The sequence below is a fragment of the Lepisosteus oculatus genome, chromosome 6 (assembly GCF_040954835.1).
Source record: "Lepisosteus oculatus isolate fLepOcu1 chromosome 6, fLepOcu1.hap2, whole genome shotgun sequence".
NCBI classification, from domain to species: Eukaryota; Metazoa; Chordata; class Actinopteri; order Semionotiformes; family Lepisosteidae; genus Lepisosteus; species Lepisosteus oculatus.
This window is the reverse complement of record NC_090701.1, coordinates 11,291,645-11,313,579: the sequence shown is the minus strand read 5'-3', so window position 1 is coordinate 11,313,579 and position 21,935 is coordinate 11,291,645. Positions and strand designations below refer to the sequence as shown.

At 36.4% G+C, this 21,935-nt stretch overlaps 1 protein-coding gene across 4 annotated transcripts in view; it reads right to left on the bottom strand.

Moving 5' to 3' along the window:
- Nucleotides 1–21,935, bottom strand: part of dpp6a (dipeptidyl-peptidase 6a) — a 305,960-nt gene that overhangs the window by 195,189 nt on the left and 88,836 nt on the right. The window contains exon 1 of one of the 4 annotated variants that reach the window (XM_069190981.1): nt 2,091–2,183. The exons of the other annotated variants lie outside the window; for them this stretch is intronic. Within the exon in view, the coding sequence (XP_069047082.1) occupies nt 2,091–2,168 (78 nt within the window). The 5' untranslated portion in view covers nt 2,169–2,183. Of the gene's footprint in view, nt 1–2,090; nt 2,184–21,935 lie in introns of those variants that run through there. 4 annotated transcript variants of the gene reach the window in all.

Here is a 21,935-nt window from a genome sequence, read left to right as displayed (position 1 = left end):
ATATTTTCAAGGTGATGCTTGTCACTTGCTAATTAAAAAAAAAACACCGAGTTTTTTTTTTCAATGGAAGAATGCTTGGAATGCTCCTGCATTTCAAAACAAATTGAAATCTGCAATTCAAAGAAAGCAACAGTGCCCATGTGGGCATTAAATGTAAAATTTCAATTTCACTTTGGATTATTAACTGCCAAGACATACAGTACAAGAATCCACGACATTGTGCTTCACTGCACTGACAGGAATCAAACACTTCTAGAGTGGATGTTGTTGTGCACCACAGAGCTCTCTAAACAGAAAGTTGCCACTTTTCTCCGTAGTGCAGAATTATTGGATATTGAAAGTCCTGTGGTTTTTCTTTCCTTTCTTGCTTTTAAATAGGAAAAATAAAGTCTATCGGGGCATATTTTTTTTTCTCCCCAGTGCAAAATGTTTCTGTTGCCATTGAACTGAGTGATTGGAAAGCGCAAAGTTAACATACCTCTTGTGTGGTATAACTGTCTCCAAGACATTTAAAATACAGATATAGATACTTGAACAAATTTCAATATTTTTCATTGTTAGATATAATAAAGGATGGTTTTACTTATATTTTTAGGTTGAAATTTCAATTTAATTTAAATTCAATATCTGATACCAATGGTACAATGTTAATTTTTGCCCTTTTTTGTGGATGTTGATAAGCGAAGAGACCATCATCATTGGTAGAAAGTTCAGGAAACTTTAGTCTGCATATTTAACTGCAGAACCTTTAATCAACTCTGAATTTATAAACTAGAGCACATCTCTACAGTGTTAGTGTTCTTGGACAAGGAAGGTTCAATCAAAATTACATGTTATCATATTCTAGTAAAATCTTTGACATTTGACATTGAATGTCTTTAACAAAAAGAGAGGCTAGAGGAATCTTGAACAAATTAATTTCAGACAATAAACTAAGCAAGACCTTTAGTTTGTTGTTAGGATTCTGTCAAGAATGATAAATATGAGTCTAGGCCGTAAAAAGATCTGGGGAAGAGTTCATGAATTAACCTTCTCCGAAGAATAGAAGGTCAATAAAAACATTGGAACACAGACAACAGTAGAAATAAAAAAAATATTTAGAATAGATTTAAATGTGCATAAAAGGGATTTTAATTATCAATTGAAGATTCAATGTGTATTTTATATTGTGGGTTTGCATGACATTGAAATTCATACAGTATGCTGTAATATAATGTGCATTACAATTTGTTTAAATAAGTGAATTGTAACATAAACAGAAATTCTTTGAACTGAAATGATCAATTACAATTTCTATCTTGAACCAAAGTCTTAAAGAACATTTCATAGTTTAACAATCAGTAAAGGGTGTATTGGGCATTAGAGTACTGAATGTGTGCTCAGATGTTGACCTTATACTGACTAGCAATTTACATTTCTTTATTTCTCAAACACATACAGAACAGCGATGCACTACAACAGCGGTAATGCAGCTATAAGTAATTAATAATACAGAACTTTTGGTTTGTTAGTTTTATCCCCTTAAAACGATAATTGGTAATAAAAATCTTAATGACGACTTACTTCTGTTAGTAGTACAGTTAATAAAAGTTAATTTATCTTGTCCGTTTTGTGCTTACTATTGAACTCAGTGATAAGCCTAGAGCAGTACAATAGTATTAAGCCTTGAACTTATAAACATTTACCAACAACATACTATGTTTTATCTGTACTTAATCACTCCCAATTGACAGTGGCTACTGGGAACCAAGAAGCTAGAATTCTGAAAAAAAATATTTTTCATTTTCAAGCTATTGTTGGTATGTACCCTTTTGTAACATTTGTCACCACATTGTTTGAACACTAGAAAAAGAGGTATCCTAATAAATCCTTGGCAAAATCATGCAGTATATCTGTGACTGTTAACTTACAGTATAATGAGCAGCCCATGTGTATTTCTATTTGTATCTGAAAAGTACCCTGAGCAGAATAGGCAATTACAAGCATATGCATATTATATAGAAAAACCCATGCCTGAGCACCTAGCTTCACAATTCTAATTACACAGCAGGAGGTTTTTGAAGAAAAAGAAAATACTTGTTTTAACTCACCTTCCATAACTTTTTAACACTTTCCACTCTGGACAACTTCCGTGCATTCATTCCTGGTCCTCGGTGCTCGAAATACATTGGAGCAAAGTATGTATGGACTGTCTGGTCCAGTTCGGAGCTACAGATCCTTTAATAGTCAGACACTCCCTGTCTTTTAATGCCGCTGATCATAACCGCACAACTCACAGCTCAGCATTAAGCAACCAATAGCTAAGAAAGCCCTTTGAGGATAAAAGCAGAATGCCTACTGTCAAAGTGGAAGCCTCATGTACTGTATCATCAAGGAGGGGGAGACAAAGACGCATGCCCCCACAATAAGAAGAGTGTAATTGAAACCGCGTGTCATGCTAACGAGTTTAGCACACGTACAGTAAAACAAGGGCACTGTAAGTTTGCAGATCACTTTCAAATCGGGCACTTACAGTAGAAATAAACACTGCATTAAATTGGAACTGCTTTTCTGGGGGATAAACGCAACACATCAATCATTTTACAAATGAAATTGATTTCAGAACACTGACCAGCAAACAGACATTGTAAACATTTTCTTAGCATCACAAAAATAATAGATTTGGTGTCATATCTCTTCCACCAATCCCATCCACCACTCCTACTTCAGATTACTACACACTGCCAGAAATACAGTTCCTTTGAACTGATACATACAGTCATAATTCAAGAGTAGTGTGCATAATTATTGCCTTTTTAAGTAATTTGTTAATGTACACGCACTGTCAAAACACAACTGTCTTCCAACAGTACTGCAAAATAATTTTTGCTGACATATTTGAGCGTCATTAATGATTGATTGGTCAATATTATAAATAGCTTTACTGTGTTAAATGTAATGTATATAAGACATTCTAACATCCGTGGAATCCCTCAAACTGACATTAAAAGTTCAGTTTCACTTTAATTTGATCAGTTCTTCTGGTATGTGAAAGTCTAGGGTAATTTTTTATGCGAAATTTTTAATAGCATTTTAATGCTAAATTGTCCGAACGAATCACTGTAGTTGGACTGTACCTTTGTTGGGGAAACAGTACTTCTAATTTCTGTCATTCCACGTCATATGACCACATATAATATTCGATTACTTTAAAATACACAACATATCTCATTTCTCATGCCCTGTCCTTTCAGTTCAGTCATTCTACTACTGTATGTAAAGAAAGTGGACTCTTACGTACTGTAGGTAATCAAGTGTTTTCTTAAGCAGTTGGGAAAAGCTGTGGGTTTACTTGAAGAGAGGGGGGGATGTGAAACAGATGATTTCAAGTGTACATATACTGTATCCATCCATCCATCCATCCATTTTCTAACCACTTTATTTAATTCAGGGTCATGGGGAGCCAGGGCCTCTCCTGGCAGCTCTATGTAACTGTACACTTGGAATATACTGTACATTCCAAGAACATTGCTTCTCATGCGTATTTCTTTACCTACTGTATCATTCTGTATTCGTCACTGTGAATAGTCAATAAAATGTCTCACTGAACAGTTTTCGATATTAAATCACCTACTGGTTATGTTTGAATAAAAATAAAAGTTCGTATTATGAAAAACATACAGTAGGTATGTGATGATATTTTTTTCAATAAGGTGAACCTAAGAAATACTGTACTTACTTGAAGATCTTCTGAAATACATGCGTGATGAAAGTTTTAATTTCATTTGAAACTAGAGTCAGGGGTGGGACAGGGCCTCTGAAAGACATTTTTTAACACCCAAATAAAGAATAAACTGGGAGAAAGGGGCATCTTCAGAAAAAGCAACCTACAGTATGAGCCTGGATACCAGCACTAGAGGATTCAGGGTGTGGCTAGTAACCCTTCCTACTGTATTTGTGTTTCTACACCCAGCTGCTCCTATGTTGTGCTACAGTCTCCTAATGTTACACTGAACCTGTCAAAACAAAAATGGGAGTTTTAAAAAAGAAAGAAAAGCCTAAGGAGGCCTATTAATAATTTAAGCACTGCCAAGCTTTTTTTTCCATCTCTGAGCCTTTTATGTGCTGCTGGAACGCGATTAATGGTTATAGATAAAACATAAACAACTGCTTACCATCTGCTTTTTACAAGGAAACTTAAAGTGTACAATAATGTATTAGATACCAAATGAAAAACTACTGAGGGTGTATTGTAGCTCATTAGGCGAAGGCAGATACCCATTCACCTTTAAAATAAACTGCACCAACGTCTCATCCAGTTTTTCTTTGTTGTCAGTCTACAGAATTGTACGTATCCACTGGAATTCGGGAAGGAATGTGTCAATAAAATGTTGCTTTTTATTTCATTTCTTGGCCGACCTTTGGAAACAGTGTAATTGCATTCCCAAGGCTGTGCAGTAAGGGTTCTTTGCCCTCTGCACGAGAACTGCAAATTGTGCTGACGCAGCAAAATCATAGGACTGTAAGTGCAATATGAGCCCTCAAACCGAATCCATGCCTTGTTATGATCTAATTCAATATTAACCTTTCATAAAGAGATTAAGCGCGTCTCAAAAGAAAACACAAAATGTCATTAGTCTTTACCTATTCCATTTCCAATTAGAATATTGAACCTTTCCTTGAGAGGTGAACAGCATTCTCATGATAATATTGATAATATTATCTCATGATAATATTTTCCATATTTAGTTTCCAATTGAATTTGGGGAAACTCCTAATCTTATTCATTTTTCAAGATTTTCAGATTAGTTTGGGAGTAAGTTACACCACAAAATTCTGCTTTTCTTTTTTGTTCTTTAAATCTCCCCGAACATTTAGTGTTCCCAAGGTGCTACTGCAGTATAAAACTAATATCGGCTGAGCTGGTGATGCTCTTAATTTAGTTAACACAGGACATGTTCAAATCTATTTTCACGTGGATTCATGACTCAAAACTGCAGAAATAGTAGTCTGTAGCCCACTTTGTTTCGCCAAAAAATGTGAAACCTCTTTTGTAAACTGTAGCATTGGGGGCAATTAGTTTAGTCAGTATTTATTTTATGATCAAGCCCTGTCAGGAAACTGTCAGAGCAATGACTCCATTCATAATCATCAAGAGATACTGAAAAAGATTTAAAAAGCCTAGGCATGGTGAGCTATAATTCCATAAATGAGAGATCATATGATCTATACTTGATTCTAATTTTTATGTGAAAAGTAAATAATTACTGAAATCCTTAAAAAACTTAAACAATAGATAATATAGCACACAGGCTACTGTTTTTCATTACGCTGATGTGCTATACAAAATCCATGCAAATTATTGTCATAGTAACTTTACTTACAATAGACATTTTCTTTAAGTATTCAAACACAATCCCTTTGGAGTCTAATAAGGTCCTATAATGGTTAAATAAATTCAAACACATAAGAGGCAGTCATTATCTTAACCATATGAAAAACCTTTCCCTCAGGCATTAGATTATATTGTTGAACAAACACAAGAAGGTACTGCAGGTTCTCATGCACACAAATAAACGTTTCAGAAAACAGATGGCAGAGAGTAATCGTCGCTGTAAGGGAATTAGGTAAAACAAGTAAGTAGAAAGAAAAAAAAATCAATGTGCAATATAACCAATCCAGAAATCTGATCTAAGGCCCTAACTGTTTTAAAAGACTGGTAATTCCATTATTTTTCTGAAAGGGAGTTGATGTGAAGAATCGTGATGGTTCTTAGTAAGCATTTAGTATTCCATGCTGGTGTGAAACAAAATCAAAGTAAACTGCTAAATAGTTAGCTTTACTGAAAAAGAAACAATTTAGTTCTGAATGTCATTAATTACCAAAGGTAGGGTATTGGTAGTATTGTTAATGAGTTTTTTTCCCCACCAGGTGAGTAGACTGCTATGTGTTAAAAACGGTTAATTAAGAAACTACTTAAATGACAAAATACAACTTAATATCTAAAACTATAAAGTAAAGTAAATTCAAAGTATAAAGCTATATTTAGAAAAGGTTATATATGAAATAGTCTCACTAAACACTGATAGTAGCATCATTGTACCACTTTATAATAGGGGTTGCAAATCTCATATACTGTACTGTATAATACTTTATAAATAAAGTACACAGTATATACAGTATGAAGTATTACTAAAGTGACATATACTGTACAATATGTAAACAACCCCTAGTGTAGACTAATTGAATGATTATTTGTTGAACTGTTTAAAACATCATTAATAATATGTCAAGAACGTTTTTATAGATAACAGATCCAGTTTTGCATTCAATCTTACCAAAGAAACTGCCTTTAAATGTTGATTGATCCAACAAATTGAAATCCACAAACTGATCACATTGATTTCTGCAAACCTCATTCTACTTCATACTGTACATGAATTGTGCAGTGAGATAACTGGCTTTAGTAGCTTTATACAGTAGGTGGTTATTACTGTATCAAAATCTGAATTTTGTTCACACTGATTTAATCCTTCCACAGTGGCACGGAGGCCTAGTGGTTCACACTGCTGCCTTGCAACTCTGGGTTTAAATTCTGCACCTGGGTTGTGTCTGTGTGGCGTTTATACAGTATGTTCTCCCCGTGTTTGCATGGGATTCCCTTCGGTGCTCTGTTTTTTTCTCACAGTCCAAAGACATACTGGAACTGTAGGTTAATTGACTTCTGTAAGGAGTGTCCTTGGTGTAAGTGTGTCCGTGCATGTGTTTGTGTTTGTGTTTGTGTCTGTGTCTGTGCGTCTGCTCTGTGATGGACTGGCATTCCACCCAGGATGTACTGTATCCTACCTTGAACACACTGCTTGCTCCAGCACCCCTGCAAGCTTGTATTGGATAAAGCTCTTAGAAAATGCATGGATGGACATTTTCTTTGACATTCTTTGTCATTGACATAGTCTTTGACATTTCATAAAGGTTTTGCTTTTTTCTGAGTTTAACTCAATTCAAAACATTAAATCAATTGAACAACTGAACAATTGTTGGCTCGAGATATTAGTGAATAGAGCCACCAGTCTGGTCATGGCTGACACCAGTGACACCATCCATCCAGAGTACACAATGTTACTGAACATCCTCAGTCAGAGCCATCTCATTAGACACAGGTTGCCAAAACTCATTGATCCTGCGGGGTTTGCAGTTGAACAAACTCATTAAGAAAAATAAGACCAACGGATGAAAAATCTGTGAATTTGCAAACATTCAGAAATCAGAAACATGCAGAAGGATGCGCTAGTACGTATGGGAAGGCACAGGAGATCAGGAGAGCCATCAAAGTACAGTATGTGCTTATGAAGTATAGAATAGAATAGATAGAAGTCTAGACAGTACAGTATATGGTACTTGCTTATACTTACTATAACTATTGTACACTATACTGTATAGTTATACATTAAATATAGATAGTATAGCTTGTACTGATGGTACAGCTTGTAGTTACTGCAAGATCAGATTTCACCCATTACCTGTGCTGTTGCTTATTCCACACCCCACTGTGATAACTGCATGCGTTTTGCAATTCTACAAGGGTTTTGTTCAGTCCGATTAAGCATGGGTTGGCAGACCATCGCCCTGTCCTGATGAATAAGGACTTCATCTGAGGAAGTGAGGTTTCTGACAAAGGGGCATGAAGATGCACACGTTCATGTACTACTATAAAATGTATTACTATAATTTGCTTTAATAAATAATCTTTGTCCAAACTGCAAACCTATCTACAGTATAGTACTGTATGTTACAATGAGAATGAAACAGAAATAGGACTGCTATTTGCCCTGAAGTTTTCTATACTGCTTGGCGGAAGGATTTGTTCCAGAAATCAGATTCTAACTGATCTTTTCCTGGGTGCTTAACAGCACAATTAGCTGGTGTAGAGATGCAATGTTCTATTTTTGTCTTGCAGTAGAATTAGTTCATTTCACTTGTACGCTTTGAAGTTCGGGATGCACTGACCCAGTGCCTTTAAGCAGCAAAAATGTGAAAGAATACTAGTTGTTCCAATAGAACAATATTAACTGCAATTAATACAATATTATTGTATTATTAGTATTGTAATACTAATATTGTAATACTATTTGTACTGCTAATATTATTGTAATAGCAATAGAGTTCAGATAATGATGTTTATGTATAATCTCTGATATTCAATTAGTAAAAACAAAATATTGAGGTTCTGCTGCTTCACTTTATCATTTAGCACGAGTGAAAATAAAACAAAAAACATTTTCCATTAGAAATCAATAACATAGGAACATGGAGACAGTTATACCAAGTACACAGATTTTAGTCCTTCTTTCTGGGAAAATTACTGAAATTTCACAGCTAATCTGAAAGGCAAATAACAAATATGCAGAAAAATCAAGTTTTGTATTTTTTTATTTTCATACTTTCAAGTGCCAGATTAAGTAGAATGTTTGTCACTGGGTCCCATTTCTATTCATTGTGTAAATGAATACAGACAACAAATATCCCAGGAGTGATAATTACAGCTGTCAAAAAGAGCTAAAACATAAAAAGAATCAACAAAAAAGAACCAGTTGACGTTAAATTAAAACAGAGGAAGTAAGACAGTGAAGGACTTTATAGATTGTCATCTTCATGAATAAAATATACAGTATGCTGTGTCACTGGTGCTTAATTATTAAACTTTTCTAATGGATCAAAGGTGTGCTTGACACTTGAGGTCATTAATACCTAATACTCTTGACAGAGAGGTGAAACAACAAGTTCTGGTTAATATGTTTTACTTCTTTTGATATTTTTCTTCCAAATGTTCTGTTTCTTGGGAGTACACAGGTGCATGAATGCATTTACAGTATGTGTTAAGTACTTTTGGCATACAGTATGTAACCTTCCATTTAAAAAAAGAAAAAAGTCACTTGATTCAAATTAAATTTGGAATTTGGGATTTTCGTTAAAAAAGAATAATCTTTCACAACGTAACAGGCACAGAGCAACACTAAATAGACATGCAAGCCAGAAAGATACAGTACAGTACTGTACATGTTGAGCAGAGCTAATATTTTATACTCCCATATTTTACAAAGGCAAGAAAGCACTGGATTTGTACATTGTTTCTGTGGGATCATGTATAGTCACCTTCAGCACTGAAAATCTGAACACAATGTAAAAAGACTTCCCTCCCCAACCACAAGGATTAAGTTCCTGAAAGCTCCCACTCTAGGCAACACTGTGGTTGGTAAATATTAGGGAATATGGAAAATAGTGCTGCGGTCTGTAACACTCATCAATGGTGAACATAGCTTGTCAATTTCTCCCCATGAATTCCAATTCCAATTCAACATGAGAAAGTCAGAAAATACCATACAGTAGCAAAATGGAATAGTATTTACCTTGAATACTGAGACTTAAAAATAGCAAAAGAACTGAACATACAGTAGTCAACAGAGCACCGAAATCAACTGCGCACACTGAATGTGAAGTACAGTACAGTATATGCCACTGAGCGCCCAGCTGGATGGAGAGGCGTGTGGTGCATGAGGGACATGTGAAAGGGAGGCAGGATGACAACACCTGAGAATCCTTAATGTGTGGAGAAGCTGATCGCTTTTAAAAAGACTCCACCGGCACAACGGTGTATTGTGTACCGTGGTTGGTATTGCGTATGAGCGAGTACTGTGGCTGACAAGGACGCCTGTGCCATTATTACGAATACCGCTGCATATTTGACTGACAAGGGAGGGCCAATCCAGCAGAGGCACTGTGGCAGGTGGACTTTAACAAGCGAGATGGCCGCATGAATGTGGCACACAGAAAGTGAATCAGAGAAAGAAGCAGAATCACAAACCCCACTGCTGTAACCACAGTGCTCCATGCAGTAGGAACTGTTGTACTGGAGTCCTTGCACTGGCTTCCGGTCAAATTCCGCGTAGACTTTAAAATCCTCATGCTCACCTACAAGGCTTTACATGGCTTGGCACCTCAATACCTGTCTGAACTTTTATCGCCCTACTCCCCACCTCGCAACCTCCGCTCTTCAAATTCTGCCCTCCTTACTGTCCCCCAAGCCCGTCTACATTGTATGGGCGACAGGGCCTTCTCCTGCTATGCCCCCAAGCTCTGGAACTCCTTGCCCAAGGATATTAGAGAGTCACCTTCTCTAAACTCCTTCAAATCCAGACTCAAAACCCTCCTTTTCAGAAAAGCCTTTACTTAACTGCTTCCATTCTTCACTCCTCTGCTCTTCTTAATACCATCTTCCACGGTCTCCTCTATTGTTATTGTTGTATTGTTGTAACTATAATTGTGTCCTGTCTTGTGAAACTTTCTTATTTATTGTTGTAGTCTTCTTATTTATTGTTATTGTCATCCTGTAAAGCGCTTTGAGAAGCCACCTTTAAAGGCGCTATATAAAATAAAGTTTATTATTATTATTATTATTATTACTGTGAACTTTTTTTAACTACGGTATATCTTCATCACGGACAAATCTCCCACACTTTACACAATACCTCAACTACTGTATGGTACATCCATTAGTTTTGCCACTTTCCCTGCTCCAAGACTCCTGCTGGCACCCTTCTGCTAATATTGTGTTTGAAGTGTGACTACTGAGGGAGGGAAAACAAAAAAACACCACTTCTGTAATGTGCTACACTCCAGCAGATTAGCTCTTCATTAAAAGAAAACATATATTGTTCTTCAGCTGCATGCCGTTTTCTTCCTCGCAGTCTGTGATGTCATGCTTTTTCTATAACTCTGTTTCAGGAACAGCAGGGAGACAGTCTTGGCACACAGACAACAGCATAAAGCTTACATACAGTACCATCTTATTTAAACTGTCCTTTCTGCAAAAAGAGGCAGAACATTATTTCGTGGCAGTTCCTAATATTTTGCCCATTGGTGTGAAGGCAACCTTGTTATTGCATCATAATTAGCACCACTGCAGGACAAGCTAGCTTGAAGCACGTCCAATATATTTAGCACTTGCTTACATAGCTTAGTTATGACAAAAAACAGCATTCGAGGTTTCAGCTATTTTTAGGTAGGAACCATACTCAAAACTGAATCCATTTTTACTTAGCTTTTGGATACTAAACAATATTCAACACTTTTGGTCACTAAACACCAAATTTGCCGGATTTTCTTTTCCCAAGAACGGGGATTCACTGTCATTTTTGTCATACAGTGCTTAGAACAGCTAAAAGGGAAATAGCAATAATTAATAAAACAGCAAGAAACCTGTTTTAAAACCTTTTTTTCAACACCTGTGTTTGTGAGAGACTCCTTTAGCAGAGCTCTTCACTCGCTATTAATTAAAATCTTCCCCTCTGAAGCTTTCATTCTACAATTATTTTTAAATGCTCATTAGTCTTTTGCAGCAGCTTCCCAAGACCATGTAAACCTCCTAGCAGAATTTTATCTTTTTTTTCCTGTCAAGTCCAAGTAGATAATAGTGTCATGACGCCAAGACATATTTTATCCATTCAGGGGCACCATTAAACGTGAAATACTAATAGTCCAGAATGGATGGGACTTTCAAAGTCAAATTTAGCGAGTAACCACTAATACCACTGAAAATACATTCTGAAAGGTTAGTTCAAAATCAACCTGCTGTCAAAACAGAATCCTAAACGGTATGTGGCTCTGTAAGTTCATGCCCTGACAATATGCTTGATAAAATCTTCAATACCTTATAATTTAATACTGTATATCTTAATTTATTATATATTTTTTAGAAACATCTTTCTTTCATATAGCACCTAAGATGCTTTTTTTGTATATTTTATACATTTGTGACTAGTAACAGCTTTCCTATTTTGTAACTGTCAGCTGATATTTCATGCAGCTTGTCTCTGCCTCCCTGCACAAACCCAGGAGAAGTGTTGTCATCTCAGTTCTGAGTTTTCAATTGACTCCTAAAAACATCCCGCTCAGCTCACTTGACAGGACGTACACAGCTACTTCTCATAACACCATGTCCCAGAGGAGACCAGAATGCAACGGTGATCTCGGCTTCACAGCAAGCACAGGCCTCCCTCTGCCAAATCGGTTCTGTTCTGCACTCTGACATTCCCCGGCCACAGTCAGCATGCAGTGCAGTCGGGTTTTCAACATGGGATCTCTGAGGCAATGTGACGTTTTCAGCCCAACAGGCAGAGCCTTTTACAAGATGAGACACTTGAGAGTCTGTGGAGTTCTATTTTTATTATGACCCCAAAAGTGGGGAAAAAAAATTGAAACATCCAGAACTAAGCTGCACGAATCCAGGAAAAAAAACAAACCAAATCCCCTCAATCTGGAACACAAAAGACAGCAAGTTGTGATTGATGGACTGCAAATCCTAATAGGGATTTAGAAACTCAGCCTTTATATTTAGGTTACCTCACAGTCAGCACTATGACTGGGACTGGAGAGTACACGTAAAAAATATTTTTTGTCTCCGTGCAGAAGAGCTGCAGACATAACTGTGAGTATATTGTAGGAATCAAACTGAAAATTCAGGTAGAGACCCTCACTCTTTAAAATCTATCGAGGCAGGCCATGATGAGATTTTTGTTTCCAAAGTGCCCTCCTACTTTTATAAAACAAGAGAAAAGAGTGGCCTCATCTTATTTGTAATCCATTCTAACCTACTATGCTTTTACAGTGACTCCAAAGGGTATCTGTATGCTGTATGTATACCAACTCGAATTCATTTAAGAGCACAAAAATCCTCTTGTTCAGACCCTTTACACTAGAGCTGTGTAGGCTGTGTATAATGAGAAAGGTGCCATGTACCAACACTTGTAGAATAGGTTATGTATCTGTGAATGCTTTGAAAATATTTCATTTTCCACACCATTGACCTCTCACATGAATCTCCTAATTGCATTATACAAAGGTTTGTTTGCACTTGATCTGGTACAACACAATCAAATTAAGCAAAAAAATACCTCGTACCTCATCCATCACTTACAGGTGATGCAGAGCTTTGAAATTTTTCCTATTAAAGTGCTACATGATGCCTTGTAATGTCAACTGTAAATAATCTGCTTAGCATTGATGCTCACTTAGTTGTGCACAATATATACTGTATGTATTTTACCACACAATTAAGAGGGCTAATTAGGAATTAGTATCCTGTCTTTACAGTGGATTGCTAGTAAAGTTTTAAGCTCTAATAATTGAAAGTGGTATGAAGTGTACGTAGGAAATGTTGGCAAATGAGAGAAGAGTCTTAAGAACATAAGAAAGTTTGCAAACCACAGGAGCCCACTTGGCCTATCAAGCCCCTTTGTTAGTTAGTAGCTATTTGATCCAAGGATCTCAGACAGCTGTGCCGTGAAAGAAACCAGGGTATCATCTGCAACAACATGGCTGGGTAGCTTGTTCCCTATGTCCACCCCACTTTGGATAAAGATGTGTCTACTGTTCTCGGTTTTAAATACACTTCCAAGTAGATTCTGCTTGTGCCCTCTGGTTGGTGTTTGATTGTTCATTCTGAAGAAAGCTGTCAATGCTTTCAGGATTTGAATACTTCTGTCACTTCCCCTCCTTTCAGTCTGTTTCCAAACTAAAAAGCTTTAGCTCCTTGTGTAGCGTAGGACATTCACTCAGTGTGCACATTCCCTTCAGTCATTATGGCAGCAGAGTAGACAGAAGTCCTGGAAATGGCTATTGGGTTTGAAGAGGTCCTGACAGCTTTACCACAGAGGCCCAAAAGCAGAAGCTGGGTTGCAGATTTGGGAATCTATCACATCATCCAGGCTGCAGTGATCTGCCAAAAAAGCCCCCAAGGTGAGATTTTTTATTTACAGAGGTGAGGGGGAGATTATTCACTGTAACTGGGTTGGCAGAGAACCGACCCCTTTCTGTTTCACTGGCGTTTACTGGAAGGCCCAAGCTTCTGGAGGACAAATCTGTTAAGAGTCCTCTGCACAGTGAGATCAGACAGCGCAATTGGCTCAAAATCTTCAACTCGTCTGAATTTCCATTAGCGAACTACTGGCCACTCGTGCAAGTCTTCTGACAATATTAGGGAGCATGTAAGAGCAGCCCCATTTATCAAAGACACATCATAAGGCAGCGTGAGCGATCAAGTCAAAAGCCATAGGGAGTTCTAGAAAGTGGAGACTGACTTGAAGGAGGGTTTATCGGGTAAAGGTCATCCTAACATCTATTAGTGTTTCACTGTTGAGCATTATTTAGTACTTTGCTTGGCAGGTTGGTGACTACCCAATATTGGAGTCATTTTCATTGTTAGTGATTTAACCTTGAGTCTCATAACTCTGATTAAAGACCTTAAACAGATGATAGCCATCCTTGACATTGGTTCATTTGACTGGGTTGGCCATTTCTTGAAGTACAGTATGCTAGTTCGGACTCTGCCATTTAAAACATATTCTGGATGTTGTGAATTTTGATTTTGATACTGAGCTCAATGTACCATTTTCAAGACACTTTCAACCCCAAAGCTAAAAAAGACAGTAGGGAGAACTGTGTTTTACCTCACAGCTAATTTACAATTTAACATATTTCTGTGGGTTTAATGGACATTACAAAAGGGCAATATAAACTAAAAATGGGAAACATAAAAAGTGTCATTAAACTGATTCATGAAAAAAATCCAAATCTGCTGTTCTCAGTTTCCCTCAAGGAATTTTGTAAAGGAGATTTATTGTTATGAAAGAAGGAAGCTTTTTGAATACATTTTAGAACAATTTTCTTACTTCTGCTGTAAGAGGCATAGACAATTACTCAGAAATGCATTCGGTCTTTCACCTTGAGCTAAATCTTTGACAGTACAATATTTTGTGAACAGAAAATGTTTTTTTGTCTCAAAAACATAAACTGTGTGTGTTTATTGACACACCTGATTGATCTTTGTAAAGATGTTACTATTTTCAGAAAATATATTAACTCACTCTCAGCATGTCCCTTATCTTAGTGGACGTTGTAGAAAGCTGGGGCGTATCCAAACTTATCCAGGAAGCATAGGGAGCAAGCCTGGACTAAGAGCACACACACGCTCTCACCCTGGACCCAGTCCATCACAGGGCTACAGAGGAGGGTACAATTCAGAGTAGTTCATCATACCTAACCAGCACCATAGAAGCAGGGCAACATACATAATGTGCCTGGGCAAAGCCCCACACAGACAAAGGGATTAAATACAAACTCCAGACAGACAGGTGCTCGAGGCTGGAACAGAAGCTAGGAACATACTGTGCCACACTGTTTCAAAATAGAATCCTCACTGGATTGCAATCACTGGGAATATGGGCATGCATTTCACTGTACTCTTAGAACTCTGATAAACAAGTGAAGGATGAGTATTAGGGAGCAAGGCATGTTGTGTTGTGGCCTCTCAGATTTTTGGTCTTAGGTTAGATTCTGGCCTGGGATATTTTCCATGTGGTGATGTGCATGCTCTCTGCTTGGTTGTGTGGGTTTTCTCTGGGTGCTTGGGTTTTCAAAGACTTTGTTACCAACATTAATCACCAGCTCCAAATTGCTCCCAGTATGTATTTGTCCCTTGTAAAAAACTGGACCTACTGGACTTTTAATCTCCCAGTCTAAAGAAATAGTTGGTGTTGCATTGCGTGCACAACTTTATTAAAACCTATTGTTTACCAAATTAATGTATTTTTTCAATACCTTACAATTTCAAACAATATCTCTATTATAGTAGTTCAAGTAGGTAGCTGCGTCAGCATGCGTAGGCTGCAAAGGAAGAAGTAAAGGTTTATTCACCGCTGAAAAGAGAAGAAAAGAAACACAACGTTTCGGCTGAGGAGCCTTCTTCAGCTGTCTTCTGTTATGTCACTCACATCTGCATATGGTCTCTTTGGTCTATTCTTCTAAAATTATTAACAAGAACCTGAATTGATATTTAAGAATATATTATAAACCAGGTGATCAAATAATGAACAATAAAATAAACAATAAAAAGGGAAAATGCATGCTCAGGAAATATAATTAAAAGCATGTGTTTGGGAAAGATTTTGAAATGAAGTTTAACTAATATCAAACTCTACATCCGTACATTTATACACAATTTTAAAACACCACAATAATATATAAAAAATAAATAAAACATAAAATGCAATATTCTTAATAGCAAAAATTAATTTTTAACTAAACTCTAGTCAAAACCCAAGAAAAGTCCACTATTTAAGGCCAGATGAAAGAATGTAAATGATGATCTCAAAATGATGTATAATATTTTAATGTTTCTAGAAAAATGAGCAATGTGAGTTTTTAATTTTAGCCCAGAAATATATTTAAAAAAATGCTGCACAGGCACATAATAGCTTTTGAGTACTGGCATTAAAAATGTGTCTTGTACTAAATGAGATGTTGTAAGAGAACTCTGCCCTCTGTTGACTGATCTTTGTAGAAACATGCTATGTAACACAGATTTTAAAGTCATTTCTTTCCAATCTTTAGTGTGCTAAAGAGGTGGTGTGGATTTGAAAGAATAATTCATACACTCGCTGTTCACTTGCTCACTTGTGTAAAACTGACAGATTACAGATTGCTGGATGAAACCAGCAATGAGATTTCTAGATTAAGTGCCCTGTTGATAATAAAGGGATAATCAAGTGATGGCCAAGATTATAAACTGTACCTATCCCAAGACAACACAGACAAATTAAACTGTTTCAGGACCCAAGCTACTACAATTTACAATATTTTTTAGATATACTTAGGTATTTGTCTGGGACTTCTGAACAAATATACCCAACATGTGATGTATCATTGATAATTTTTTCTTTGCTATTTTAATGAATGAGGTAATTGTCTCTAAACCAATGTCTTAAGGGGAAGAGCACTTTGCTCAATGCAGTATGTCAAACAGATCAAATAAACAAAAAAGCCAACACAACACCTGTAAGTATCTTTCTTCCCACAGTAATCAGAACAGTTTCACACCTCTCATCCTAATTGGGATTTGGTTTTAGTTTATGTCGGGTGAATTGTATGTCCTGAGTACACACACTTCCTGTTAGGAATCTCTGCCATCTTGACTCAGGGATAGCTGTTTTACGATTTACCCTGTCCTTCAAAGCCCCTCCTTGGCTATTCTTTCCTGTTCTCCTGATATCCCCGTAGACTGCAGCACCTTGCAGGCTGCTGTGTGTCATAGCTGCGCCATGATTCACTTGGCCAGAAAAACAAAGCAACCATATCTGTAACAGTACAGCCTCTGCTGGCTCACTTAGCGTACTGCAGAGTTGAAAAGGAATGCTATTAACCGCCCTTTCTCATCCAGGGCTCTTATCTTCCTGCAAAACTGTAAAATGGCCTTAGTGCCACAAGGTTTCCAGATTTTCGACAATGTGTTTAAAACTATCAACACTGTAAACGAGAGATATACAGCATGTCTCAATAGGCATAGGATTATGAATAGCTGCAGTTCACAAAGATATTTCCTCAGGAAATTTAAAAATATTTGAATATAATAAGGTACCCTTTCAGCTTTTTTCTTCAGAAATATGAAAAGAAAATATTTTGTCTTAGATCATGCTCCTATCTGATTTGACTGACTTGACATTTTTTTTCAGCCTGCAGAGCTTTCAAAGAAAAAAAAAGGCATTAGCATTTCTTATAAATGGCATTCCAGTTTCTTTGCTGTCAAGGATGACACTTAATGTTTTCATTTTGTTCTGCTTTTAAAGAAAACAATTGTCAAAAGCCCCCACATAGTACAGACAAGATCAACAGCGCACTTTAATGTATTCTATTATAATTGCCTTTAAATCTCAGGAGACAAGCTAAATTATTACACAGACGACAACGGATACTAAAATATCTTAGAACTATTTTTATCCTTTGGAAAAGAGATGGTAAAGTATAGGTTAGTGACTACATTCTTCGGTTCCATTTTTGTTATATATATGTCTACAAGGCATTTACAATGACTAATTAAGCAATAATTAGAGGCAAGCTTTAAAATATTTAGAGGGTACTACAAAAAGGTTAATAAAGGTATAATACAAGATTAGTTCTCACACATCAGCCCCTGAAAAATCAGCAGTTACAATGACAAAAAGATGAAACACTCCTGTGTGAAGGCTCTTCCATCAAGTTAGTTAATTCCTTGGGGAGGTTTTTTCTTTGCTAGAATTAGGTTATTATGACAGAAATGCCAAATGAATGAAGAAGTGTGTGTAAGAACTTTCAAATACCACTTCTTCTGAAGCATTTGAACATGGTCTGAAATCACAGTTAAAAAGGAGAGCCAATTATTGTAATAACACTTAATAATTTACAATTTTTGGAAAGCAGACTGTGATGGAATGGGGCAGCATCTGAAAAGCCAAAGGAACAGAACAGGTAAGGAACTAATATACTGTAGAATGGATGGCTGCATTTAGCAGATTTCCTGCTTGAAGCAAAAAAAAAAAACAGATTCAAAAAGTAAATAAATCAAGTTCTAGAATGCAGTAGGCTAAATGGTTTAATAACTTACTGTAATTAAAAAGGTATGGAGAAAAATAATAATGTTAAAAATGATTAGAAAAGAAAAGGATCTAATTAAAAAAGTATAACTAACTGCATGCATGAGTAAAAATATTCTAGAATGACCAAACACAGAAATAGATAAGTATATGTTTCAATAGAGGCTGGAATAAATTAATAGTGAACATTTCTTCAATATTACAATTGCAAAGTAACAGTAAAGGATGAAGTAGTGGGTCTATGAAATAAAATTAGGAAGGTTTTAGACAAAGAAAATGAAATTGCTAATATATTAAATAAACGTTTTTACCAATAAAGGAATCTGAGCATAGAAAGTTCTATTTTAAATAGTATAAAAACTAAGAGACAGACATGCTACAGGTATTATAAACACAGTCAATTAACTTTACTTTTCATAAAGTTAAGGAAATAATACAGTACTAATTTGATGTAAACTAGAATATTACCTCAATGTTAATAGGATTATAGGAGACATTAAACATGGATTTAGAAGAGGCGGGTCTGTCTCTTTACAAATAGGTTATTTGTTTCTTTGATCAAATAGCAGCGGTAATGGACACAAACAGAGATCATATGGTACTGTATAATAAGGTATACTGTATTTAGATTTTCAGAATGTTTTTTTATTAAATTCATACTGAAACCCCTATTAAAAATGTACTTTGATAACCGAACGAAAGTGAGCAGCTTTTAATTAAGTTTTAATTTAGTTAATAGCTACACCACAAAAACTGCCACATTCAATGTATGTCTCCCGTGATTTACTTTTGCTTACTTAAAGCACTGTAACGTTAAACATGGTGTCACGGTATGCTAATTCCTTTCCAAAGCCGATGAGTCGAAGCTTTTTTTATAACACTCGCAGTGCTGTCACTCTGAAGTCACAGCTTTAATTACTAGTTACACCAAAGAATTTACATTTCACCTGTTATCTACAGTATAATTTACAATTTCACGCCTTTTTATTTTGTGTTTAAATTTTCCCAGAATGGCAACATCTCTTTTATTCTTTTAAGAGCACATAATGCATTTTTAAACATTATATTTATGTTTGTGATGTTAAGAATGTTGAAAGGTGATACAGTATATAGACAAATAAAACTAGAGATTCTATGCTTTTTACATGATTTATAAAATGCATACAAGGAACATGACTGAAGGGATGCAACATTTGTTTTTCCTAATATTGGGACATTTTAATCAATTATGAAAATATGTTCCTTAAACATCCTCTTTCTAATGATGGTAAATATGTTTTATGATAATGATGAAGGACGTTTTAAAAATTGGTTTAAGTACAGGGCATGAAAGTGAAATATTTGAAACTACCTTGAATCTTGCACACCCTGAATACAGACTTTTTGTTATCCAAACAATTTGTAGACGGCGATCTCTGTTTTGGCAAAAGGCTTAGCCTTACCCTTTCCACCTCAGAAACCATGGCAACAAAAAGAAGGGACTCTTTTGATGTAACAGCTGCAGTGAACCGAAGCCTGTATTCTGCCTGCACTGGACATTCATTATGACTCCTGATAGGGTTGGTTCAACAGGCTGATTGGTAGCCAGAATTTCAAAGAAAATGAGCACAGGAGAATTTAAAATCATACACTCTAGTCCTTCTTATTTGCGGGAGATAGCTTCCTGAACTGTCCCCAAAGAATCCAAAATATACTGGGAAATATGTGTATACTGGGAAAAAACTCTCATATAACATATATACCATAGGTAGGCCTAATACACTATACAAATAAGCATTAATATGCCAAATAACAAAGGAACATGACAGAAAATACAGTCTTGCACAGTTTCCTGTTATGAAAAAATGAACACAAAGCACATACCTTTTACGGTTCATTGACTCCAGCGATCTTCAGGAAGACATGATGAAGTGGGAGAGATGTGAGGGGTAATGCGAATGAAAAAACACAGGCTTGAATTCTGAATCGAGCCCTGAGCAATTGAGACCATTGCAGCAGCTTCGGGCCTCCGAGAATGTTCTAGAAGAAGCTTCGAGAACAGAACCCACGCCAGTCTTGTCCTGACATCTATAGTACGCCCAACCATGGATGGGTAATAATAACAAACTATGTGGGCTAATAATTTACTATCTACTAACATTATGCATTTATTTAGTGCTTATGTGAGGAACACCGTCTACTACTTCTGAAGAGCAGCTTCACATCAGGTGGAAACGACAGCAGATACAGGAGAAGCTGAGAAACTGTTTCAGCAACTGAATTACGGGGATCTTTAGGCAGGACAGATAGTTCAAGCAGAGAGTGGAATTCAGCCAGGGCACAGGGGTTAATACCTCAACTCTTAAGGACAGATTTTAGTTGTTCAGTAGTCAGGACCTCGGTTTAACAGCACCTCCTACAGCGGTGTCCCCAGTCATCATATTGGAATGTCAGGAACAGAGAGAATAGTGCCACCTACTGGTGCATGATTCTGTCACCCTGGAGAATCACTTCACTGCACTCCTGACATGCACTGAAATTGCTGCATGACCTATTCATAACATAGAGTGTATCCACACATAGTTAATTATTGTAGAAATAATAATTAAATATTACAATCTTGTATGTCACAAGATTTACCATGTCCTGTTGGACTGCTTCAGTTAACAGGACATGAAGCTAAAGCTCTTTCAAGAATCTCACATTCCCCCCTCAGATTAACACATACAGTACTGTATATCTTGAGGGAATTTTTCACATTCTGGGCACCTGTTTTACTGGAGTGATCAGTAAGGTTTATTTTAAACCTGCTGTGCTCTTTCAGTTTCGATGGAAAACCAATACAGTTCATTAAAGGCACAATAAACAGTGAACTAATGGTCAGGATTTCTGAAGGGATAATAAATATGATCTCTTATTCCACACTGTGCTGTCAAACATTTGGCTTTTGCTTTGCAGGAGGTGTTGATGCCAGTGTTACCTGTTCCCACTACGGGCTTTCTTTTTAATTTCATTGTGTTTTATCATGCCAGGTCAACATGCCACACAAATCCTTTAGACAAAGATCCTAGTCAAAGTCTTGTATACTAATAAAGTAATTTCTAATACAGATATCTCTTTTATGAACAGTAAATCTGACGGCCTTAAACACAGTGGTGTTACAATTCCAGGCATACCAACTTTATTTACATTTTAGCCATTTACAGTGAGTTATTTTTCTTATTGTAGTATTAGCAATAATACTGTAAAACATACAGAAGACGCAGTGTTAGCCTCAGAATAACTTCTTTAGTACCTGAATTGAACTGGAACTAATCCAATACTTAATTTAATGCTGCTGTGCAAACAGTTCTCTAACCCTAGACAAACCAGCCTGAAGTAGCTTAAAGTACCAGCTGTTTTGCAGTCCTAGCTGTTAACTAGCTTAATGAAATATTTCACTCTGTACATCCTGCTCAAGTGACCTACCATTTCCTTTAAACTTCACATCGATTTAACACAACAAAACCCGAAGAA